Below are 21,960 nucleotides of genomic sequence, written 5' to 3'. Positions count from 1 at the left end.
GGTTCCACCTTTGACATGGGCGTGACAATAGACAACAAGTGGTCTTTTTTAATCGTTCTTTCTGGACAACTTGGCAACCCAGGTTCAGTGCAACAGAATAAAATCTATAATGTGCAACATAAATGTATTCCCACCAGCGTGACAAGACGAATGACAAATCTTCCGAAGCTGATCCGTCGGAGCACTTCATGAAATCACCTCTAAAAGGTGAACAACACGAACAGGATAGACAGCTTTTTAGGGCTTCGTGCTTCGTTCACTACTGCACTGTTTTGTTATTTCGCGATTTTTAATAATTTAGATGTTATGTAATACGAGTTATAACACACAGGCTAGGAAACACGTACTTCCCAGCAGCTAGTGGCTAGTTGATGACGTACCAAATACAAACTTATGCCCAGATTCCATGCATGAGCATACTGCTCTGTGATGGTATACACTATACACCAAATGAAGACACAAAGGTAGACAGACTCAAACTATATCTCTACGTATACATACCTCTAGATATAGCGATATATATCATAGATGATATTTGATAGGGCCTGTGGTGAAATATGACCTAATTCAATTCATTAGCATACTGCGCTGTTATGATTACACCAAATGATGACACAAAGGTAGACAGACTCAAATTACATCTCTATGTCCCTCTAGATATGGAGATATAGATATATATACATATCATAGATGATATTTGATAGAGCCTGTGGTAAAATATGACCTACAATGTTGGTGGGATGTACTTCAAATACTCAATTTAGCCTGGTTTATCAACTTGATACATTCTAAGATCACAAGAAGGTACTAGTAATGTAAAAGGTGTTATAGTATAAACACTTAATAAAGCGTGAACTCGCTTGACATATGTACTAGTATATTGTTATATCACTGTTAATCCTGGTAATGTCCTAGGGTATAACAGAAACTCTGATTCTTTACCACATTTTTCCAAAGTCGCTTACTACGCCATCAAACCTGCTTGCATTGTCGGGTTCTATCACATTGCCTTCTTCCTGCTTGCTTTCTCTGGTTCTGTTCTTGGACACGTGCTTCATTTTACCTGCAATCTCCACTGAAGTTTCTTTCAAAATGCGAAGAAATCGTAGATTTTCTGCGGCACGATCCTGCTGTTCTTCTGCGTACACATCCATGATGATGGCCATGAACATACTCAGTAGGATAAACTGCATCATAGCCTGGTACGAGAAGAACATGAGAGGACCTAAAACCTGCTTAGCCCCTGACAGTTCATCAAAGTCAAAGCTTCCCAACATCATCATGCAGAGACTCTGTAGGCTGGTCTGGATGTTCTGGTAACCCTGGAGCTTCACGCCGAACACGAGGTTCCCCGCTTGAGTGTACGCCATCATGAAGATGCCGGCCACGAAGAGGAACTGTAGAACGGGCTTGGCTGACTTCCTCATCGTCACAGAGAGCGCTCGCACATGCGAGTTGAACCGCAGCAGGTGGATAAACTTCAGCGTAGTGCAGCAGATGAGAAACCCGAGTAGGTAGGTGTAGACTTGGAACCAACCGGCTGCACTTTTGTACTGTTCGAAAGGAGTGCTGCCCGATTGCCGTTTCTCTGCCACCTCATCAATGATGCTCTGTGCCTTAAAGTAGACGCCGAGTGTGGAGAAGCCGATGGTGATGATCCAAACTTCCACCCAGCTCCAGAACCCGCTCAGATACTCAACTGGCCGCGACAATAAACTCTTACCTAATGGGTGAAATATGCATAAGTGGTGGTGCTCATGGTATTCAAAAATTAATTTTGCTTGGATAACATTGCCCACGTCCATTGATATAATTATGAATGATGCGAATGTGTGTTGAAGCTGACCTTCTCTGAGTAGGAAGTACAGAAGAAACAGCGCCAATGTCCCTCGAAGGAGGAGAAGGACGATGGCTCCATGTTGGACCAGTCTCAAGGTCACCACCTCTGCACCCGTGTAGGCAGCCCCTGTGGTAGTGAACTCTACCGCCACAGTAACCACGGAGAACAGGTTAGCGTGAGGGTTGTACAGAATCAGCTCTACGAAGACTGCGCGGGTCTGTTGGTCCAGCCATTTTTGGTGTCGAAGGTAGGAAGCTGCAGTCACTTGCTTCCCGGGTGGTTCCCAAAGTAGCTACGTAACCACCGCTGAAGTACGTGCCATGCTTTCCAAAGTGTGGAAAACCTATCAGACAGTAGATTACATTATAAACAAAGCATGAAGACGCAGGGTCTCTGGTCTAATGTTAAAGGTGTGCGTAATTCAGGAAAACTGCCCGGCCGGGCCCCTTTGTGGAAATGTGACGTTAGCAGATTGTAAATCACAATACCAACTGTAACGTTACATTTAATTTATCTGTTTGCTGTCGTGGCCCAAGCGTTGAACTTTTTACCTTGCGCAATCTTGTTTATATAATGATAATGCACTGAAACGGAAATCAACGGTTTCGTAACAGAAATCTCGTCATTATGAACAGCGTACCGTCAGTTAGGGATACAAATGTGAAGTTCCAAGGATGACCCAGCCCTGAAGCGACAGTGACACTGGTGACTGTATATGGAGACGGAGTTGACGAATTACTGAAGACACTCGTGCCCTGCCAGGTGTCGTTGACAGGAACCCATCCCTACATTTGTGTAATAACACAAGTTATCAACGCAAATTAGAAGTAGTCACTGAAGACTTTTTATAACTTTTGGTTTAACTAAAGTGAAAGTATGCATCAAGCTAAGCTAAGCTAAGGGATTTATTCAAATTCTTGTAAGTTAAGTTCAACTTTCAATGACCATGACACGAAGTTTTGGCATTTCCTTTAGCCAGTGGGATGAAAGCCTGCATATATATATTCATTCGACCATGAAACATTCATAGTTAAAGTGATATCACACAAGTGTCCTGTATTGTCCTGAGCACAGCTCACCTTGGTATAATTTTGTGAGTCAGCTGTGAGTATGGTGAAGTCTGCCTGACAGCGTGATGTGAATGATGTCATTTTTTCTGGCACCTCGCAGAGCTTTCCTGTATTAGTTGAAGTGAGGATAGTTTGTGCCTTCCAAATACGTTTTGGCATAATGTAGTATTTGAGTCTTTTGCAATAGGAAATAAAGTGATGACCTATAAAAACAAACGAACGAAACGAAAACGAATATCACAAACCTGGTTTGAGTCGAACTTGTCTGAGCCTCACCCCGTCCACCGGATGCGTCAGCAGATCGTCCAACACCAGGTCAGCGGAGCTGGCTCTTCCGTTGTACCGCAGTGCAGTGTGGGTGGCCGGAACCAAACCGTCCGTGATCCATGTCCAGAACGACGGGATGTCCTTGACCTAAAACACAAAACGACCTTTACATTTCCTGTGGATAGCTGCATTTGTTTATTTCACATCAGGAATACGTTTGGAGTAGCGTGCGTTGTCCAGTGGTTAGCGGCCCTGCCTCTGGAACTAGAAGCCGTGAGTTCGATTCCGGCTGTGTCGCTCACCCGACATGCACGCTACCGGAAAGGGTTGCAGTCCTTAGGACAGGACGTTAAGCCGTGGTCCACTGTTCATTATGTTTGTCGAAAAGAGCTAGGGGAATTTCCCCGGTACAATGAACCTGTAAATACTGTGCATATCGTCTGTCCTCTCTGTCACGACCAGTGGAAGAATAGCTCTTTATATAATTCAGTAAACTGAAACTTGATCGAGATCACTTTCTTTTTTGGACAACTTACGTCTGTGGCCCCCGGGGTCAGTCCTCGCACGTTCTGCGTCATGTAAAACGCGAGTGGACTTCTCTCTCCGTACGCTGTCAGCATGATCACTGCGATGAACAAACCCACGCCGACAACCTCCAGCACCGCGTCTCGTGCTTTACGCTTCTCGGCACTCTTGGCTCTTAGTTCTGCCAACATGGACGGGCTGGGAGGGGTCGATGGGGTTTGGGTGTCGACAGACTAGAGTGTAAATGAAAGAATGGAAACACTTTTTTTGTGATATACAGTCTCAATATTTTCAAATGTCCAAAACGTCTACTGGTTAACTTGGTTTACGATAATTATTATTGAAAATGCAGTTGTTGTAATATTAATAACCATGTTACCAGAGTTCATTGCGGAGCCACTTACACTTTGACGATGGGTAGTTCTTCCTCTACCGACGTATCGCAGCCAACCAGTTGCAGTCGCCAAACTGTTTGGGGGAGTCCTTCCATCTCCCTGGTGGGACAAATCTTACTTGAACGAACGGCAATTTAAACATATGCAAATTGCTGATGTTTATGACAGCCTGTTTATGACAGACGGTCTTCCCGAAAGGCGTTGACAAAAGACGGACAGAACTCGGCTCACTCACTCGAGACATTCAATGTGATCAAGGAAAGACAAAACATCTTAAGAATTCAACATCTATGAAAAGCAGCCTGCAGGCCGATTCGAGCTTTCATGAATGAATAGAGGTTCAAACAAACAAACAAACGTAAAACAAATCAACCAAAAAATTGTCTTCAGCCCCTTTTTATATAAATTCGTAGTAAGGGTATAAACCTGTTTTCTACCAGATCTTCTCAGTGTCACTGACGAAAGATAGTGGATGCTATGTAAAACATCTGACCGTTTCCAATATTATATCAGTACCTGCATTTTGGCGAATCAACCCATAAACAAGTAAGCGGTTTTCTGGCCTGTACAGGTAATGACAAGGCTACCTTCCCACTTCTGTGTGTGTATTCCTCGTCATCTGCTGGTGGGGATGGGGGAGGGTCTTCATCTTCCACCGGTTTCTATTTTCAGTAACAGTGAGAATGACGAAGTATGAATTTCAAAATATTTTACAGCTGAAGAAAATATTTCATCCTGTACTGTTTGTTAACGTTGTGTATTGCGTACAAGTCCTAGACATATTCTATGCCAAAGAATTCTATCTATAAACATACCTTTGCGAGAAGGGCAAACAGAATCGCCACCATGATCAACTTGATGGGTTGCACAAAAAACAGATCGGTGAAAAATGACGTCACGAAGGTGAAGACCCAGGCCTCGGCTTTCTGCCGACCAAAGCTCAACGTGTAAAGTACCGTGAAGAAGGCAGCCACGAAACTCGCGCTCCACACAAGACACCAGCCTGGAATGGTAAAACGTTCGTAGCTTGTTAGTACATTCTGTGTCTTAAGCCCCGGTCACAAGAATCGTACGGCGTCCTTACGATGGCATATTACGCCTATCGCACGATGATCACAGTGGATCGCAGCTAAATCGTAAGCAAAATCAGCCATCGCAGAGCATCGCAGAGCATCGCAGAGCATCGGATGATGTTCAAAATTTTTCCAGCGTCGTACGATTTTTAACTTGTGTCTCTTCTGTATAGCCGTCTGACCGTTTTTGTGCTTCTTTAACGAACAAAATGTGGACATAGCTGTTGAATACCTTCCTATAATATCTTTAACTGTAAAAATGAATTTAAAAAGACCAAGACAATAAGAGTATTACAAGGAAAAGTTCAAATCAAGCGTGAGTACTGGTATGGTTATCTCGGCCTGCTTGCCGGCTCTGCGTGTTAGGCTCTTTCGAAGATTGTATCATGATATGCTATCAACAAAAAGATGCCATCATGCAAAAATCATATCATAAGCATTATATCATATATATTTCCGACTCATAGAGCCTGCCTTTATGTTTGAGTTGTCCCCATGGTTATTACGATTATGGTAAACTGACCCAAGACCGACGAGAGCTGAGATTTGATCTAATTATAAACTCACGTGCATGAAGCGATCAAACAATTGTCTGCATCACCTGTGTGGGGCGCGCTGTTCTCTGGTTGCGATTGTGGCAGTTGCGACTGATATATTTCCCTTTTCGTCAATATCGACAATATCAGGGAAAACTGAAACAATCACAACATGCTAACAATTCATAAATCTAAAACCTCATCAGTAGACAAAAATTGCCGTAATGAAGTCTGCTTTGGCGGCAAATAAAATCTTACGACGATAGCGAAATTTTGAACATGTTCAAAATCCATTTCAGCTCTATTTTCGCCATACGACGCTCCCCGATTTACTATGATTTACCTGCGATTGACGCAGATACGCTCTAATGACCTCATCGTACGATGCATTACGATCCTTGTGACCACGGCTTCATATATTTAAACCATTGCTTCCGATTCTTCCCCGACTTACAACGTTCTGCGCTTGTGCCGCGCATAAAACCTCCATCGCAGTCAATCGTACGATTCTTGTGACCGGGGCTTTACCCAATGTCAGCCAATGAAAGTTGTTAGATGCGACAATTATCTGCTCTCACACTGGATGCCGAACTTAATGATAGGAGAAAGAAGGAGCGGCTTGGTGGAAGCTACAATATAATTAGTTTATGAAAACATTGAGAACCACGTGATGGGTGGGTGGTTGTTTGAAACATTGAAGCTAGCTACAGTAAGTCAAGTTAGAGTAAACTGTTCAAACTTGAACATAGTCTGTGGTAATCACGACTGCCACTGGAGTGGAGCGTTCTGTCTTGAGTCACCTGATGTCAGTTGCTAGTTAATCCATTTGATCTGCACTCAAATGCTTCCTATTGTTGCAAAGTTACGTAACTCACCCACGAAGGCAGCCCACCGAGAAACCGGGCACTTTTGTCCTGAGGAATCTTCTTCGTCACAGTCACTACTGTAGGGACGGTCGCTCCGCTCTGATGCCAGCTGCACGACTCGAAGTTTGTTGTCAACCACAGGACGCAGAGAAGTTCGGTGCTTTTTACCATCTTTTCGGTACAAATCATGGTTGCCTGGCCTGTACTTGACTTTCTTTGTATCTTGTCGTAAAGCGTCCTCGATAGCTCCCTGACCTTCTGTTGAACGTTTCTTAGCATCATTAGATGTGTTCTTCCCTTTCTTTTTATCTGACTGACGGAACAAGAAGACGATGAGCAGATTGACTGGCATGATGATGACCGCACTCTGTATCCCGATCATCAGCTGACAAAGAGAAACCAAAAAGGCATCGATTAGAATCGTTTGTAACCACGATTTAATTTGCTATTTGAATTACAATTGCCTGCCAACAGTTGCGTATTTTTAGTGCATGACGACTACCCACGGCTTGACTAAATTGAATAGTCAAGCTAATAGTCTAGGAGTAAAAGTGTTTCAAATAAAGAAAATGTGTTTTCAGTCATACAACATACCGTGTTTTCAGTTGAGAGCTATATCATCGTTATTTTTGTTTTCGATCTACACATAGATACGAAATTTCCACTGCAAGGTATTTTCTATTTAGTTAAGTTAATCATATAATGTTATGTTTCTGTCATGTTCTATTACCACAATACTGTTTTAGGATGGGGTTCGCCCCTTCCCCTCGAACTCTGTGAAAACCGCAATCAGGTGAAAGGCATTTCCTGCAGAAATAAAAAAAAATGAAACGGAGCGAAATGAAATGAATTTACCTGTGGGAGAGAAATCGGCGGCTTGATTTCCAGCCCTGCGATCCTGAGCGGCTCGGGAGGGTCGAAGTCGTCTCCGCGGCCGAAGAACATGATGTTGGTGAGCATGGTGCTGTAGAGCAGCGTCAGGCAGCAGGACAGGCGCTGGACACGGGTGAACGGGCTCCGGGCAGGGCGGCCGGCCACGGAGAACCACAGGTGGCCATCGTTCATGTCCCTGGATGGAGCATAATGGATGGGAGGCAACCGGATATGCATGTGCAACAAGCTTGACACATGAAATAAAGGGCTTTTGTTTGGACTCAGAATTAAGCCTCTTACAACATGGTCTTCATGCATTCAGGACATAGACCTTTGGCGAAATATTTCTTATTCCAGGTATATTCCATTGTGTTAAGACACATAAGCAAACGACATTTGACCAAAAGAGGGTAGCAGTTTTCTTCTAGCGTCTGATCATCTAGCATGGCTGTACTTTTAGGATTAGAATCTGCCTGATTTGGCTAATTTTATATCACGTACCTGGCACTTTTTGCGCCAAAAACAGTGCGGAAGCTGGTCATTTCTTCTGGGCCTGCAGCGGGGACGGCACGCTCGATGTTTCCGTCTTCCCTGTCGATGGCCAACCACCTGGCAACACAAACATCAACAGTCATCCACTTGCTGAGGCCTAGGAACAATGTTGTGTTTCACTCTACCACCTGCAGACCCTGGCTTTTTTTGGTCTGTAGCAGACATGGATTTGTAATCTTAGAGCTAAGTGATTCAACACATACGTCCTGTACTTTTTAAGGGATTACACAACTTGCTGATCTGTATAAGTTCACCCTCCCATATGGTCTAGACTAATTTTATCTGGACCGAATCGGACACTCCTTATTTTTTGCCAGGTCTTCGGTGGCGTTTACGAAATACTAACAGTACAGAGAAGGATGCGGGGACAGAGGCATGGACACAGCTCTCCTGTTACAGAGGAAGTACGTCGTGACGTTTGTTCCTTTGTTGACCACAACGACTTGGCTGAGGAACCTGTGTACAAATGTCTTTATTACTCCATGAATATGTAATGGGGGTGAGTTTCGTTGTCCGATAAATGTTTTTGTGATATTTAGCATGATTAATCCTTGTGTGGAATAAGAAAGGGAAATTATTTTTTACAAGGGTACATATATAAGACAGGCAAAATAGGTATCCTGAAAAGCCCCCCAAATACTGGAATACTTTACTCACCAGGATGGGCTATAACCTGCGTTGTTGTGCCAGATCTGGAGATGAGTCAGGCCCCCTAGCGGCTGATCTGTGGACAGCAGGAAGGCGTCCACACTGCCCTTCTCGAAGAGAAGCCGGCCTGGGTCCCGCAGTGTGATGGGCAGGCTTTCCGCGTGGAACCCGTGGAGGACCAGAGATACCTGCCGTACACAGTAGACAATACCAATACCAGTGTTATAAAGAATTTCCGGACGAAAACGTAGCCTCCATAGCAGGGTCTCCGGGCATTTTCCCGTCTTTTTTGGCCCTTATATACATTTGCTGACTTTTTGTACTGGGTCGCTTGAACTGCCGGCTCCACATAGATGACACTGTTGGAGGGTACACTATGTAAATCTTCTTCTTTCGTCTTTTTCTCTTTTTTTCGATACAAAGGAACAGATGCATGATTCCTTACCTTGTTATCAGATGTGCATGCCAGTCAACATGACTTCTATTGTTGAGCATGTCCTGTCGACTCGGACACAGACGGACAGGACAGGAGTGGAACAGTAACGAATGACAGAAAAGAAACAAAAAGAACACACCTCGGCAGTTGTTCCTGCGTTGCCCCGGAAACCGGTGTAAACAGTGACGAGATACTGACAGTCCTGACGGGGGTTCAGCTTGTGGCCAGGAAGGAGCCCCACCCCAGCCTGGCAAAAGAATGAAGTAAAAAGTTAGTCCCACAGACGTTTTGAGACCGTAGGGGGCGTGGCCTGTGATCGCCTGTTTGAAGTGTTTCTAGGGCACAGTATTGGAAGGCTTCTTCCATCGCCTGTTACCACCCCAACCGAAGTCAGGTACCCATTCTTACACATGCATGAAGTGAGATGAGAGGAAAGTCGTGTAAGGTGCATTTTCCAAGGCCAAACATCGGTAGCATGACAGGAGATGAACCCAGGACCTCTGGGTCTGAGCCAAACACCCTACAGTTTCGCCACGTGACCCGCAGGACATTGCACATCCATGAAAAAACGATGTGATTTTCATGTCTTTTTGACAGATTTTACTGCAGCAAACGGACTGAAAATCTTGAAAAAAATGGAATAAATTCTGAACTATCAATGATTAGATCTGAAACATATCGTACGATTCCATGATCAATTTGTCAACAATAGATATTGGCAATGGACATGGTGTATTTGCAGTGTAAACGTTCTGTGGATGAATCGACATGTCGTACCTTAGACAGGTCTTTCCTGTCCTCCTTCCTTGCCCAGAGCACACCCAGTAAGTATGACGAGAACACGACCAGTACCAGAATGAGGCCTGCCGGGTTTTCCAGGACGTTGGCCGACAGGGCCTCCTGGATGTTGAGCGGGTTCGGCGCCACAAAGCCGGAGAATTTGGTCAGGTGGTCGCACTGGCAGTGGATGTGTGTCAGGTTGGACAATAGACCGACCTGAAGTTCATTAGGACATAATTTTAAGATAAGGGCACAACCCGCCGTAAGTGCAAATACGTGCTGTCTACGTGCCAAAACGTGGGCAATCTTTTTGGATCCGTAAGTGATAAGTACCGCCTCCGTACGATTGACCACGCAGACACGCCGTAAAACTTTACGTGCAGGCAAAACCGTTGTGTACCGTGCGTTGACGTACTCCCTCCTCGCTCTTGCCGCCAGTCGTTCCTCACGTTTCCAGAAATACGTGGCGGACGAGGCCTCCCCAAAAAAACGTTAGGACAAATTGCACGTACGGCGGGTTGTGCCCGTAGCTTAAGACATCAACGAGACACCTCAAAATTAACAAATATCAATGATGTTATATCTGAGAGCGATGCTTTTTTCTATATCGACTTGGGTGTTATAGGCACATGGTACTACAGTATTAAGCACATGTCCATTACTGACTTTCTTGACTTACAGTTACTATCTGCCGCGAAGAGTGTTTCTTGTGCGTACTGAGATTCAAGTCTTTGGCGTGGGTTTTGTTATCTTCTGGATTGTGGTCTTGACATTTGACGTTAGACTCGCGAATAACCATTGTACGTACTGATTATAATGCAGAATAGTAGATTTGATAAAATTCAGTAATCAATGTAAGTTACAGAACAAATATGCGATCATTCACTTACTTTGCAACCTTCCCTCTCCCACAGATGCGTGTCGCCTTCCGCAAAATAGACGCAGGACGTCTCAAAGACGTATAAAGTGAAGGCGACGTTGTCATCGCTGCTCTGGTTGGCAGTAGCAGCAAAGTCTATTCCTGTAACACAAACAAAATTGTATGAAGGTTGATACTTAATAGTGTGTAGTGTAAGGAAATACCATTATCTTCCCTTTTCTTCAGTCACAACAGTTGTTGTCCTTTTCCTGTTCGAAGCTTTCTCACGCTGGCAAACCATCTCAACACTACAGCCTTGTCTTCGAGTCAAGGTACGCCTTCCAAGACAGTTTGGATCAAAGTAGATATTGATTGGGAAAAGTACCTATGAAATACTCTGTCATGTTTCCTGCATCAAAGGGAGAGAAGTCGATGTCTCCTGTCGGCACCATCCACTGGTAAGGGTTGGAGGTCAGTGAGCTGTTGTCTCTCCACGGCACGGAGAACAGCTGGTCCTCGGGAAGTGGCAGGGTGACTGTCCAGTTGTGCGCAGCCGGGGTTGGAGGCGCCCCCTTGCGGAGCAGCAAGGTGATTGGCTGAGGAAACTGGGTGGTGTTGACGTCAACCACGAAGGACAGGGAGGACGATATCTTCTTCACGTAAAACTGGAACACCTGCAATTCGGCCGGCATTATCAGCTTTATACTTACAAACCAAGCAAGCAAACACCGATAGGTTCTTCTCTTGGAAGTTATGTTAATCTGCTTAAATCTGGTCCAAAATGTATATTTAAGTGACTGTCTGAATGTCATATTCTTATAGGACGAGGCAAAAACACGCCTGAACATTAGTTAACAAACCTCTACTTTCCCCAAAGCTACTGAACCGGCAAACGTGTACATGGACCCGTTCAGGCTGTTAGTCTCTCTCCGTGACAAGATGTCGATGGGATCCGTCAGACCGGACACCGGAAGAGTGACATTACCACATTTCACAGCGAGACCCAGCACGTCGGCCTGGATGTTACGGGAATTGTTGGAGTACTCGAACGGGTTGAAGTCGGATTCCAGGAACTAAACAGTTAGAAATGTGGAGTTTTAAAATTTGATCTATTTGCGAACAGTAAATCTTTGTCATTTTCTTAAAAGAACAATCTAAATCCAACATGTGTTATACTGAATACTGGCTTATCATTGTGCGTGGTCTGTCCAAACTAAACAGTGCTCATATAGCTTGTGTTCATGACATATTAAAGACATTTCGTAAGATCTGCTCATCAAACGCCCACATGTACTGTGATCTGCTATGTTGATCCGGAGAACCATTATGTGTGGTGCGTATTACCAAAGTTATAGTTAAACTTTCATTAGGCAGTGTATTTCAAAAGGGTACCACGCTCATCTAATATTTCAAAGGATCCAACAATGACTTATTGCGCCAACCTGTATCCCCACACTCTGTCCCTCCGGACACCCTGCCGCCATCAGTGATGAGAAGGAGGAGACCCTGATGAGCGAGTCGCTTCCTCCTGGAGCCTCGTACAGCTTCTCTGAGGAGTCATCGGCAACCTCAGGCTGCACGGTCAGGTGCACCTGTTATAATGTTAGAAAGGCTGGTTGGGATGTGTTACATGTATGAATACAGTTTCTTTTGTTACAGTTTTAAACTTTATAAAGTCTAGAATTGTAACATAATGTTGACTACCGTCACAGATTAACTTGCATTCAATAATACAATTTCTGTCTCTAGATATTCCTTCGACATTCGAACAAAAAAATCTGGCCTTCACTACAGTCATGACGATATTAGTAGTAGTCCAACGTGTTCTGCTGTTGCAGTGGTCTGAATACTATGCAGCTGCAGTGAGTCTTAATCGACCATATTACTCCACACCCGTTTCGCGTTAACGTTGCTCATTGGGATAGAAAATTATTAAGAAATGGTTCTCCAAAATGCAGACATTACAATGGGAATCTGTCACCACTATTATAGATCCCCTTTTTCTATTTTGTGTGGTCAACAGCAATTTTGCCGTTAAAGAAGAATGTCAATGACCGGATCATACCTTAGACATGGACAAGTGTGTAAAGTTCTTGTTCCCCATGACGTCTTTCTTAACTGGATTCAAATAGATGTCATCCAGCACGTCTAGAGCCTCAAAGAGGGTGCTTGTACTTCTCTTATTCTAAAGGTGCCATGAATCGTGACAATGTAAATTGCTGGTGAAAATAATGTCGTTTTGTACATTCTGCTAGGAAGAATATTCCAAAGTAACTACTGGAATTGGACCTGTAACAGTGTTAGACCTTCAATATTGAATGCCAGTCTTGGAAACGAAATTAAGATGTCATGGCATATGGCTTATCAAAATATCAAACGTGTTCACACACCGCTTCTAAATTGCTGGAGTAGCTGTTTCCATCTCTGAACTCGGATTGAGCCATTGTTTCTGAAGCTTCAAGCAGCTTGGCTGATCCTGAACAACAAAGACACTTGTATGTTACAACAAAATGTGTATTTGAAAGCTTAATTAGCATTTTTATCCAAGTTATCAATGCTACTGATCAAGTTAAGTACCATTGGCTCCAATATATCCTCCTTTAGTACGATATGCATGATACCCAGGTTAAAGTGAATGAAGTTGTAAAAGTAAAGAACCTCTAATGCTAATTCGATGATGATGAATGATTCTACGAGGAACAAACATGCACAAAATCCTGGATGCCTCTGTTTATGTTTGGTTTGATTACGTCACCTGTAAACATGAGCACCACAGCGTTGTCCACGTCATCCACGGAAAGTTCGGAGCTGTTTCCTTGCCAGTTGCCTGACAGCCTTCTGGTCGTCTTAAAGGCTGCCTTGAGAGCTGACGCCCCGTGTACCTTTTACACAGATGAACGTTATCAAGATGTTTAAACTGGATTAAAGATGACGATTGATTGTAGGTTCCTCTGAATACTAATATGGATAACAAGGAACGTTCTTCTGTATCTGTATCTATATAGCCGGTATAACCGCCGTTCGGCGAAACACACCAGCTTCGTAGGCACGCGGCGCGGCAGCAGCTGGTTATATTACACCGAAACACCTTCAATAATCAAGTTAGATATCACCTAATCAAACGTAGTAAAATTAGGTTTATGCCCCTTGTACCTTTCCAAAGGATAAGACTCATCAAGAACGTAACAATGTTAAAACTGGTTTAAACGAGAAAACTTGACTGTAGATGAAATGTACAAATGAATGCTAATATATGGCCAACAAGGAAACTTTTTTATCATTAAGTCTGATATCACACCAAAGTAGGAAATTAGCTTTGTTATATTAGGCTTAACGATATCCAAACTTTAACGTTTAGTGAATAGTTGATACACAAATAGCAATACAATATACCAACAATACCAACCTGAGCTTGTGCTGACACGTGATGCGGTACCGCGGTGATCAGTAGAATCGTAGTTGACACTCCTTTGACCGTGTCAAAATCGTTTATCTCAACTTTTGCCATCGCGTCCATAGCCAGGTCTACAAGCTGTAAACAATATATAATTTTGACATATTCACATATACTTAATTGCAATAAATAGGTAATTTATTTGTTGTATCTACTTGTTTGCTTCTATTTACAGATGCGGTAGACAAAATTTGCTTTAGCTTGTCAATGAACATGGAATGTAGATTGGTGGCTTGCGACTCACATTACGATTTCTAAAATTTTGACATCAACATACAGTCTAGTGTATACTGTTGGCAAATCAGCATGTCCTCTGTATTGATTAGAAACCTGATACCTCCATGACATTCTCTCCATCCAGTGCCAGGGCTGCAATATCCGCAGCCACAGCGACAGAGGACAAAAAGGCGCCCGTCTTCTGCCCCAAGGAAAGCTGGAAGAAGAACGGCCCTGTTGGATAGTCGAAGAACATCGCTGCATATTCACTCACGCCATCCTTCGATGGAGGCAATACCTACAGAAACAACATGTTAATAATACATCAGATTAACGTCAAGTATAATAGCTTTCAATATTTGTACAAGGGTACAAACGTGCCTGAAGAGACAGCGGTTTAGCTACGTGGGGCGAAAGAGGCGAGATCCAATTTGGGCCGATGCTGCATTTTTGATTGAAAGGTAGGCGTCATTGCGGATAAAATCAAATGTTCCCTAGATATAGGGCTTATTCAGTCACGTGATCCACCCTCCGGACGCCATGGCAACGAGCGGTGTCGGCCATTTTGGGGTCCACTTTGAGCGCGGCTCACAGCGGGTCGCCATGCAACTCTCCGTAAAAATTGAAAATATTTCTTATGCAACGCACAATTTCCCTTCAAAACGTTTAGGTTCATAATCAGGGTGTGCTATCTTGTGGTGGGATGTTGGTCTAGCACTGGTAAAGCCTACACACATCGGGTAACTTAAACAGTTAAGTTTGTTTCGCGTTTCTCGTGTAACAAACAAGCAAAGCCGGGACGGGAACGAAGTCATGTAACGTTACTAGTGCTACGACTCGGAAACAAATTTGGGTTTCTGCCATAAGTAGAGCTCATCTTACTGGTAGAATTTTCAGAACGAATGTGTGTAGTACAAATTTTGTATCTGAACAAGACAGTAAACGATTTGTCAGATAACTTTCAACGACGGTGGACTGGGTACTACTCCGGCACAACGTAAATACATGTACATGGACCGTTGCTACACTCCACTAAAGCAGGAAGGACAAAATAGAGCCGCACAAACAGCGAAGCCACGAAATGATAGGAAGAACATATTCCCAGGTTCTGTGAAGAATTTCTATGAAACAAAAGTACACCATTTAACGTTAATACTGGCTATCACAGTGTCTGTGAACAACAACGTCACAGCTCATCCACAAAATTCACTATCAACTGATACTCCACTGTCACTGTTGCCGCGGCTCAGGCGGGGACCCCGAGTGGGTCAAACTTTCCCTCACTGATAATGGGAAAATGGGTAATTTCCACCCGATTTATGTAGTGAAAATAAGATTTAAGGTTGTAGACTCTTTGTATAGTCAAACATCGTGCAACCCACTTCACTTTCTTCGGACACTTGGAGACCCACGCTGTACATCTCTGTACTGTGTAGCGCATGGACCCCAAGATGGCGGCGCACGGGAGCAAGGGGTGATGACGTCACGTGAATAAGCCCTATAGGGTGTTCAATAGAAAACAGGTCCAACGGTCCACATGTTGGCCTGCGTCTGTACGTCTCTCATTGTTTCATGTATTGACTGCAGATTCTACTTACCTGCAGTGGCGGGGAAACCCAGTCCGTGTGCAGACCGCTAACCGTGAAGACTCGGATCTCTATGGTGATGTTTCCCGCAGGCAGGTCAATCATGGGACTCCGTCCGACCTAATCACTCACAGAGGAGACAAAAACTATCCCATCAGTTTGGCTTTGATGGTGCCAGGTAGATTTGATGAGATGGATGACATACTTTGGGAACCCCTCATTGATGAAAGCGTACGGATGAAAAAAAAAAGTTTTGCCAAATAGTTGCCTTCATCATGAAATCTAAGGGAGAACACATGACTGAACACACAAAATAAGGTATACCGAATAATAGATTCTTTATTCTTGTTCTTTCACATCTGTTTTGACCTCGGAATTGCCCCTTTTCCGATATTTTCTTTGCAATTCACGGTATTTATTTGCTCGTTTAGCAGCTGATTTGTACGATTTATAAAATGTTAATGAAGGTTAGACATCAAGGTAAACAATATTCAGATACAATTCAATCTCTACAACTGGATAAAAACGGATATTTACTTTCGGGCGTTTCGAGTGACATCCATCACTCTTCTTCAGCGTCACTAGACTGAGCTAGCAGAACAATTCAATACAAGTACAGCTAACTAGAAAAAACGATTTAACCACTAACTCGTTAGGATCATATGCAAAAAGTCTATAATATGGTGGAGAGCTTTCATGGGGGAAACTGTGGAAAGTCGTCCATATAATCAAATCAACGTTTTATATGATAGAACCGTAATGATTTAGATATTATACAAAAGCACTGTGAGATGTATCCCTTTCTCAGTCTCCATACGAGCTGCTTACCCAACCACGAAAAACCTCCATCTCGATTCCACTCTTGGACGGAGGATAGGATGCCGCAATGTCCACACCATGCGGTACGAACTGGTACTTCATCTCGTAGTAAACTGGCCTGTTTTCGTCAACGAACTCTGAAGCAAATTAAAAAATGCACAAAGGTTGAATAGTGGTTAACAAAGTCCTTTACACACAACTAGGGGTACCGGTACCGGTACAGGTACAGGTACAGGTACAGGTACAGGTACGGTACAGGTACAGGTACGGTACAGGTACGGTCCAATCCAGAGGATCAGGTCCAGGTACGAACCTGGACCTAATTATCTGTGAACTTATTATACTCAATGGTCTATTTCACTAACAAAGGATTCTGTTAGGTGGAGTATTCGACGTTCATTGGCGTTTTAAAATCCTATCTTCATGTAAACAACACTAGAGACCTCGTTTGACTGTGGAAACTTGATAAACATGACTTTAAACTCTCCTCTACTTCGCTCTTGTTGTTTGCTTTGACATGAAAGCCCCAAAACAATTGAACGCCTGCCGGTATAATTTGTTCATTTTCGAATCCGCCCAACATCCGGTCCCCTGATGTTTTGCAGGTCCGGTTTTTCCTGACCGGTCCAACAAACATCACATGAAACTATTCTCGTATATAAGCTAAGTTTTCAGGATTGATAGGATGTAAGTTAAATCGTATACCTTCGCATATGATGCAGAATTTATCAGCCAAAGACGTTCCATCGACGGGACTGATGTAGCAGATGTCGGAGGGCAGATCGTAGATGGTGTGCCGGCTGGATTTCAGCGTCGGCGGGCTAGGGACTCTGAATCTATACTCAGAATACACTGTGGGGTCGGTGGGGTTCATGAAGCTTGTAACCCTGATTGTGTAGTATCCGCGCACCTATGGTGTGTAATAGCCACACGTAAGAAATTTTTTAGCGCCGTAGGCTGAGCTGTCTCCAGCTTTGAATTTTTCCGTTATAGTTATAGTTGTTGGGTGGGCAGACTACTCACTCTTTGCAGCCAGGGGCTGAATTGCGAGGAGCTTACAATAGGCGGGGCTAAATCGCAAGGTCTGGAGCGAGCTGCCATTCGGCGCCACTCAGGTGACCTCAATACGACTGTCGCAAGTGTCTGGAGCGAGCAGTAATCGCCCCAGGTGCGGCCAAGGTACTGTAGGTTTTGACCACTCACACCGCACCATCGCACGTGTGGCGGGTTCTTTAACGTGCCTGGGGTATGGCTTTCCCCAGACACGGGAGCTAATGTTGTTACTCGTCATTGTTAAATCTGTCGTGTTAAAGTAACTTGCAGTTCACATGTAAGGCATGTTTTTATGAAGGGGGTAAACTTTTTGTCCGTCCCAAGAAGCAAATTTCCGTCCTGGGATGGAGGTACGGGTCCTGGAGAGAGCTCTGATTGAAGGGCAAATCACCTCATGCCACGTACAAGCAGAGCTGCTCTCGCAGAACTGTCATCACATACTCTTGCAAGAAAACAGGCACACGCCCGAAAGTACATGTGGATATTTAGGAGCCCCCCCCCCCAATTCAATTGCTCTAAACAAAACTAGCGTGTAGATGATGTGCAATGATAAGCTGCAATGAGATAGCCGATGTAGCAAGATTAATTACTAATACTATCTACATGGCAGATACGAAGGACTAGACTGATAATGATCACGGATGCTACAATCAGCGGCTTGCCGCACTACCAGATAGAGCCCACCACTTTATTAATTACCTACCCAAAAGACGCCCTCTCGCACTTTAAGCACTCTATCCGACAGTTCGGTGACGTTGTTAGTCCAGTCGAGACCTGGAAACTCTGCCGGTGCCTCCACTAAGCTCCACTCGGCTCTATAATTGAACACCGGTGAGAGGTGCAGCATTTCATGCACGTTGAAAATTTCTGGGATGCAGTTTTTGATACATCTGAGGTGGAATGGAAATAATAATAATTCACCTTGTAGTAATGCCATTTGAGTAATGAGGCTTTTGTGATGTGCTCTAGGCACCTCCTCGAATTAACACGGGACCCGCATTTTACGTCCTAAGATCTGAGAGACGAATGCAACTCCAACCCGGTTTTTGCTGATAAATCTCTTCCTTCCACATTCATTGCAACATGGCAATCAGGCCTATATCTTTAAGCCAATTTTAAGCTTAGTTTATTGCACTTATCACTTTATTTCACAGTAATGCTTATTTGATGTGGTAATACAAGAAACAAGAAGGATTGATGGAATAGTAATTTAGAGCAATTTCGAAATTGAACTTTTCTCCAGCTTAATATACCAATACGCGCAGACCTGTGGTGGATAGTCAAAACGTATGACGAATATGTGGATTTAACTAAATGTAATTTCTCACTTGACCGTGAAGATCCTTCCCCACAGTACTTCCGGAGTGTGGACATACATGGAGGCATACGCAGGTTCACGTCCCGTCGCCCTGACCTCAAACGTGAACACGAAAGTGATGTTGAACATGCGATCAGTGTTGCGACGCAGGTAGAAGTGTCCAGGAGCCTCCTCCGTGACAGGGCCATAGATGGAGTTACAGACTGACGGCGTGCTGAAGAGGGCTGCAAAATTCATATCTTCCTTTATGCCATTAGATAACAAGTGTCATATCTTCGTCGCAGTCCAAATCAACTTATAGTCTATGGTAACACTTAACCTAAGTATCATCCTCCGTAGTGACCGCTGGCTCACGACTTTCGTTTGCTATAACTCCGTGATTAGCAAGCGAAAGTCGTGAGCCAGTGGTCACTACGGAGGATGATACTTAGGCTAGGTAACACTATCATATCGCACTTTGTCCATGAATTAGGAGAAGTTCAGACTATACAGAACTCATCCGTGATACGTATGAATCGTATTGTAGCATTACAGTACTGATCTTTATCAAATGATTTTTCTTCGTCGATTTTTTTGCTGCTTAGGCTCCACTGTATCAGCAAAAAAAACATTCGTGCAGTTCCAGAGTAACCTGCCAGGGGCCCAAACCTGAACAACTTTTTTTCTGGCCTTATAAGTTATTTGCCACTCAAAAATCAAGACTATAGCATTTTCATGTGAAAAGATGCCTAAACTGTTCTGCTGTAGTACCAACCTTACACGCCCGGGCCCCAAATCATTTTGCTCAATTGCATTTCATCATCTATGAAATCTATATATATCAAAGAAGGTTTAGACATTAGAAATTCCTCCAATGATTGAAACAGCCTCCAATGATTGTAAGAAACTTATCCCATACTACAGCTTCTGTATTAGTTAGATAAGCGTTAAGTTATAGAACTGTAGTTATGTAGATGCCATACTTTGTACCCCGTACAATTGTTGTGCAATAAAGCTATGCTCTATGGATCATCGACACGATCAGTGATTTGTTGAAATAACATCACACGGCTGCAGAAATGGGCTTACCCGGATCCGGCAGCCTGACCGGTTCACACGTCCAGCTGGAGCTGAAATCACTGGCATCAACCAGTCCCTCCTGATCATAGGACTCCCAGGTGTAGACATAAAAACCCAGATGGTTTGTTGACATCGAGTGCACAGGCCGATCAGTGCGAATAACCCCGTGTAGAGCAATGATCGGCAGCGGGAGGAACTGGACCCAGGTCTGAAGAGCTCCGACGATGACGCGCGGTACAGAAGTCGTAGTCATAGTAACGCTCAGCTGTAACATAGAATAATATAAAATAAAATGAAATGAATTGAAATGAAGGCTAAAAAGATGATAAGATGATGCATCAATGCCAATGATTCAATGTAAAATCGCGTTTGATGACGAAATTGTAGACGTTATCCATTTTGTTGAGGCATGACATAAGCTGACATTTATGTTCCTGGTTCAAATGAGGAATCATTGGAGTTGACCGGAAAAAAGACGCACAAGAACTTAAATGAACATCTTAGATTCTAGCTAGAGTACATAGTAGCCTATATCATCACGGCTTCTTAGTCGATATAGCAAGAAATGTACAAAGTCACAAGAGATATGTCATGGAGGGGTGAGGTCGCCCAACTCTTGCTTGTCTTGGTGTACCAGTGAGTCTACTATTCTGTCAACCACAGCTGTTAATGTTAGTACAAAGTAAAAAGTACTAATCTATAGTAAATCATTGCTCCTTATACCTGTAGAGGAAAGACTCCAAGTGGCATGGTCTTCTCGGGTAGGTACAGGTCCATACTGTCCACCGGGACAGGCTCGCCATTGGACCAAAACGTGATGATGCTTTCATAGATGGTGAAACCGTTCTCCGTGAAGATCCACGACAGCGAAGCCTGAAAAAACGTCTCGATCATTCGGTATATATATAAGTTTATAACGTTAAGCCGTTCCACATGCCAACATAATGTGTCAAATTTGATATTTGAAGTTACTTTTCTCAACATCAAATGAATTCAATAGTCCTATTTCAGTCATAGTTATTATCAAAATTCATTATGACTTTGTAAACAGATGTTTATCTATTTATCATTATATCTATATATGAATACATGTGGAGAGAGAGAACCCATATAGATAGATACATACTAATATATTAATATACATGTGGATAGCAAGCATACTTACATCGACGATGCCTTCGCATGCGTATGACACCGCGGAATGTAAAGTGACGTTACTGCTACGAAGAAATTGAAGAGGATCATCCATTCTGAAATAGACCACATCGAAAATTATAAACAGCATTTCTACGTTAAATTGTTTCGAACCAACGCTCCAAGTACTCCTGAGGGGAACAAAACGAAATGTAATAGAGATACACCGTTAAACATGCCCTTCACAATGGTTCTTTCGAAAGCGTTCTGTCTGTTCTGTTGTAGATACCAAGAGGCAATATATTGGAGAAGGTTGACTTTTATTGACAATTTCACTAGAGATACTGAAATGTATGACAACTTAGACAAAGTCTTTGAAGAGGTTCATCAGTCACGTATGCATACAGTTACAACAATTTTCTTCAATCAATGACTAAGCCCATCTCGGACAACATAGACATTATTGATTTAGAATCACGCAATGCACACAGAAAGATTAAGGAGGCCATCCACATCCAGCTAGAGGGGGCCAAGTTGAACCGGACTGAGGGTTAGGAGCTGCCCAAGTGCTACCTACCCCTTCTCCGCAAGGAGGCGGGAG

The 21,960-nt window shown here is 43.5% G+C and overlaps 5 protein-coding genes across 5 annotated transcripts in view; all 5 read right to left on the bottom strand.

The window, feature by feature from the left end:
* Window positions 1-683: 683 nt before the first annotated feature.
* LOC118416284 (polycystin-2-like) lies at window positions 684-2,069 on the bottom strand (the record flags this gene model as incomplete). The annotated part of the gene is made up of 2 exons (XM_035821373.1): window positions 684-1,723; window positions 1,847-2,069. Coding segments are annotated over 2 exons (1,008 nt in total), but the record flags the coding sequence as incomplete, so codon positions are not given.
* A 652-nt stretch (window positions 2,070-2,721) lies between these two features.
* Window positions 2,722-11,412, bottom strand: LOC118416283 (polycystic kidney disease protein 1-like 2). The gene is made up of 16 exons (XM_035821372.1): window positions 11,106-11,412; window positions 10,752-10,882; window positions 9,859-10,077; window positions 9,221-9,328; window positions 8,655-8,833; window positions 8,349-8,453; window positions 7,947-8,054; window positions 7,428-7,641; window positions 6,582-6,957; window positions 4,913-5,100; window positions 4,685-4,759; window positions 4,107-4,196; window positions 3,714-3,935; window positions 3,156-3,324; window positions 2,920-3,017; window positions 2,722-2,736 (listed from the first exon to the last, which is right to left on the bottom strand). The coding sequence occupies exons 1-16, from the start codon at window positions 11,410-11,412 to the stop codon at window positions 2,722-2,724; spliced, it is 2,604 nt and encodes an 867-aa protein (XP_035677265.1).
* Window positions 11,125-12,518, bottom strand: LOC118416282. The gene is made up of 3 exons (XM_035821371.1): window positions 12,504-12,518; window positions 12,163-12,312; window positions 11,125-11,793 (listed from the first exon to the last, which is right to left on the bottom strand). The coding sequence occupies exons 1-3, from the start codon at window positions 12,516-12,518 to the stop codon at window positions 11,572-11,574; spliced, it is 387 nt and encodes a 128-aa protein (XP_035677264.1). The 3' UTR covers window positions 11,125-11,571.
* An 892-nt stretch (window positions 12,519-13,410) lies between these two features.
* On the bottom strand, window positions 13,411-16,305 carry LOC118416281. Its single transcript, XM_035821370.1, has 4 exons — window positions 15,989-16,305; window positions 14,512-14,688; window positions 14,127-14,252; window positions 13,411-13,602 (listed from the first exon to the last, which is right to left on the bottom strand). Exons 1-4 carry the CDS (start codon window positions 16,079-16,081, stop codon window positions 13,411-13,413), a joined length of 588 nt encoding a protein of 195 aa, XP_035677263.1. The 5' UTR covers window positions 16,082-16,305.
* Window positions 16,306-19,172: 2,867 nt separating this feature from the next.
* Window positions 19,173-21,960, bottom strand: part of LOC118416280 — a 5,400-nt gene continuing 2,612 nt past the window's right edge. Inside the window, exons 3-6 of the mRNA XM_035821368.1 lie at window positions 21,534-21,550; window positions 20,949-21,098; window positions 20,235-20,490; window positions 19,173-19,390 (exon numbers count right to left, since the gene is read on the bottom strand). Coding sequence (XP_035677261.1) covers window positions 19,173-19,390; window positions 20,235-20,490; window positions 20,949-21,098; window positions 21,534-21,550 — 641 coding nt within the window. The remainder of the gene's footprint in view (window positions 19,391-20,234; window positions 20,491-20,948; window positions 21,099-21,533; window positions 21,551-21,960) is intronic.

This window comes from Branchiostoma floridae, chromosome 5 (assembly GCF_000003815.2).
Source record: "Branchiostoma floridae strain S238N-H82 chromosome 5, Bfl_VNyyK, whole genome shotgun sequence".
NCBI lineage: Eukaryota > Metazoa > Chordata > Leptocardii > Amphioxiformes > Branchiostomatidae > Branchiostoma > Branchiostoma floridae.
The sequence above is the reverse complement of the archived record's forward strand: the minus strand, read 5'-3'. Positions and strand labels throughout refer to the sequence as shown.

Coding starts and splice junctions, on each gene's coding strand:
- LOC118416283 (XM_035821372.1), bottom strand. CDS start 11,412: ATGCCGGCCGAATTGCAGGTGTTCCAGTTTTACGTGAAGAAGATATCG. Junction 10,078..10,751: donor GGGAGAGGGAAGGTTGCAAA/GTAAGTGAATGA, acceptor AATGAACTTCAG/GTCGGTCTATTGTCCAACCT. Junction 5,101..6,581: donor TCGGTGGGCTGCCTTCGTGG/GTGAGTTACGTA, acceptor TTACCATTCCAG/GCTGGTGTCTTGTGTGGAGC.
- LOC118416282 (XM_035821371.1), bottom strand. Junction 11,794..12,162: donor GACAGAGTGTGGGGATACAG/GTTGGCGCAATA, acceptor CTAACTGTTTAG/TTCCTGGAATCCGACTTCAA.
- LOC118416281 (XM_035821370.1), bottom strand. CDS start 16,081: ATGATTGACCTGCCTGCGGGAAACATCACCATAGAGATCCGAGTCTTC. Junction 14,689..15,988: donor GGGTTTCCCCGCCACTGCAG/GTAAGTAGAATC, acceptor TTGTTTCTGTAG/GTATTGCCTCCATCGAAGGA. Junction 13,603..14,126: donor ACGTGTCAGCACAAGCTCAG/GTTGGTATTGTT, acceptor TCTGTGTAAAAG/GTACACGGGGCGTCAGCTCT.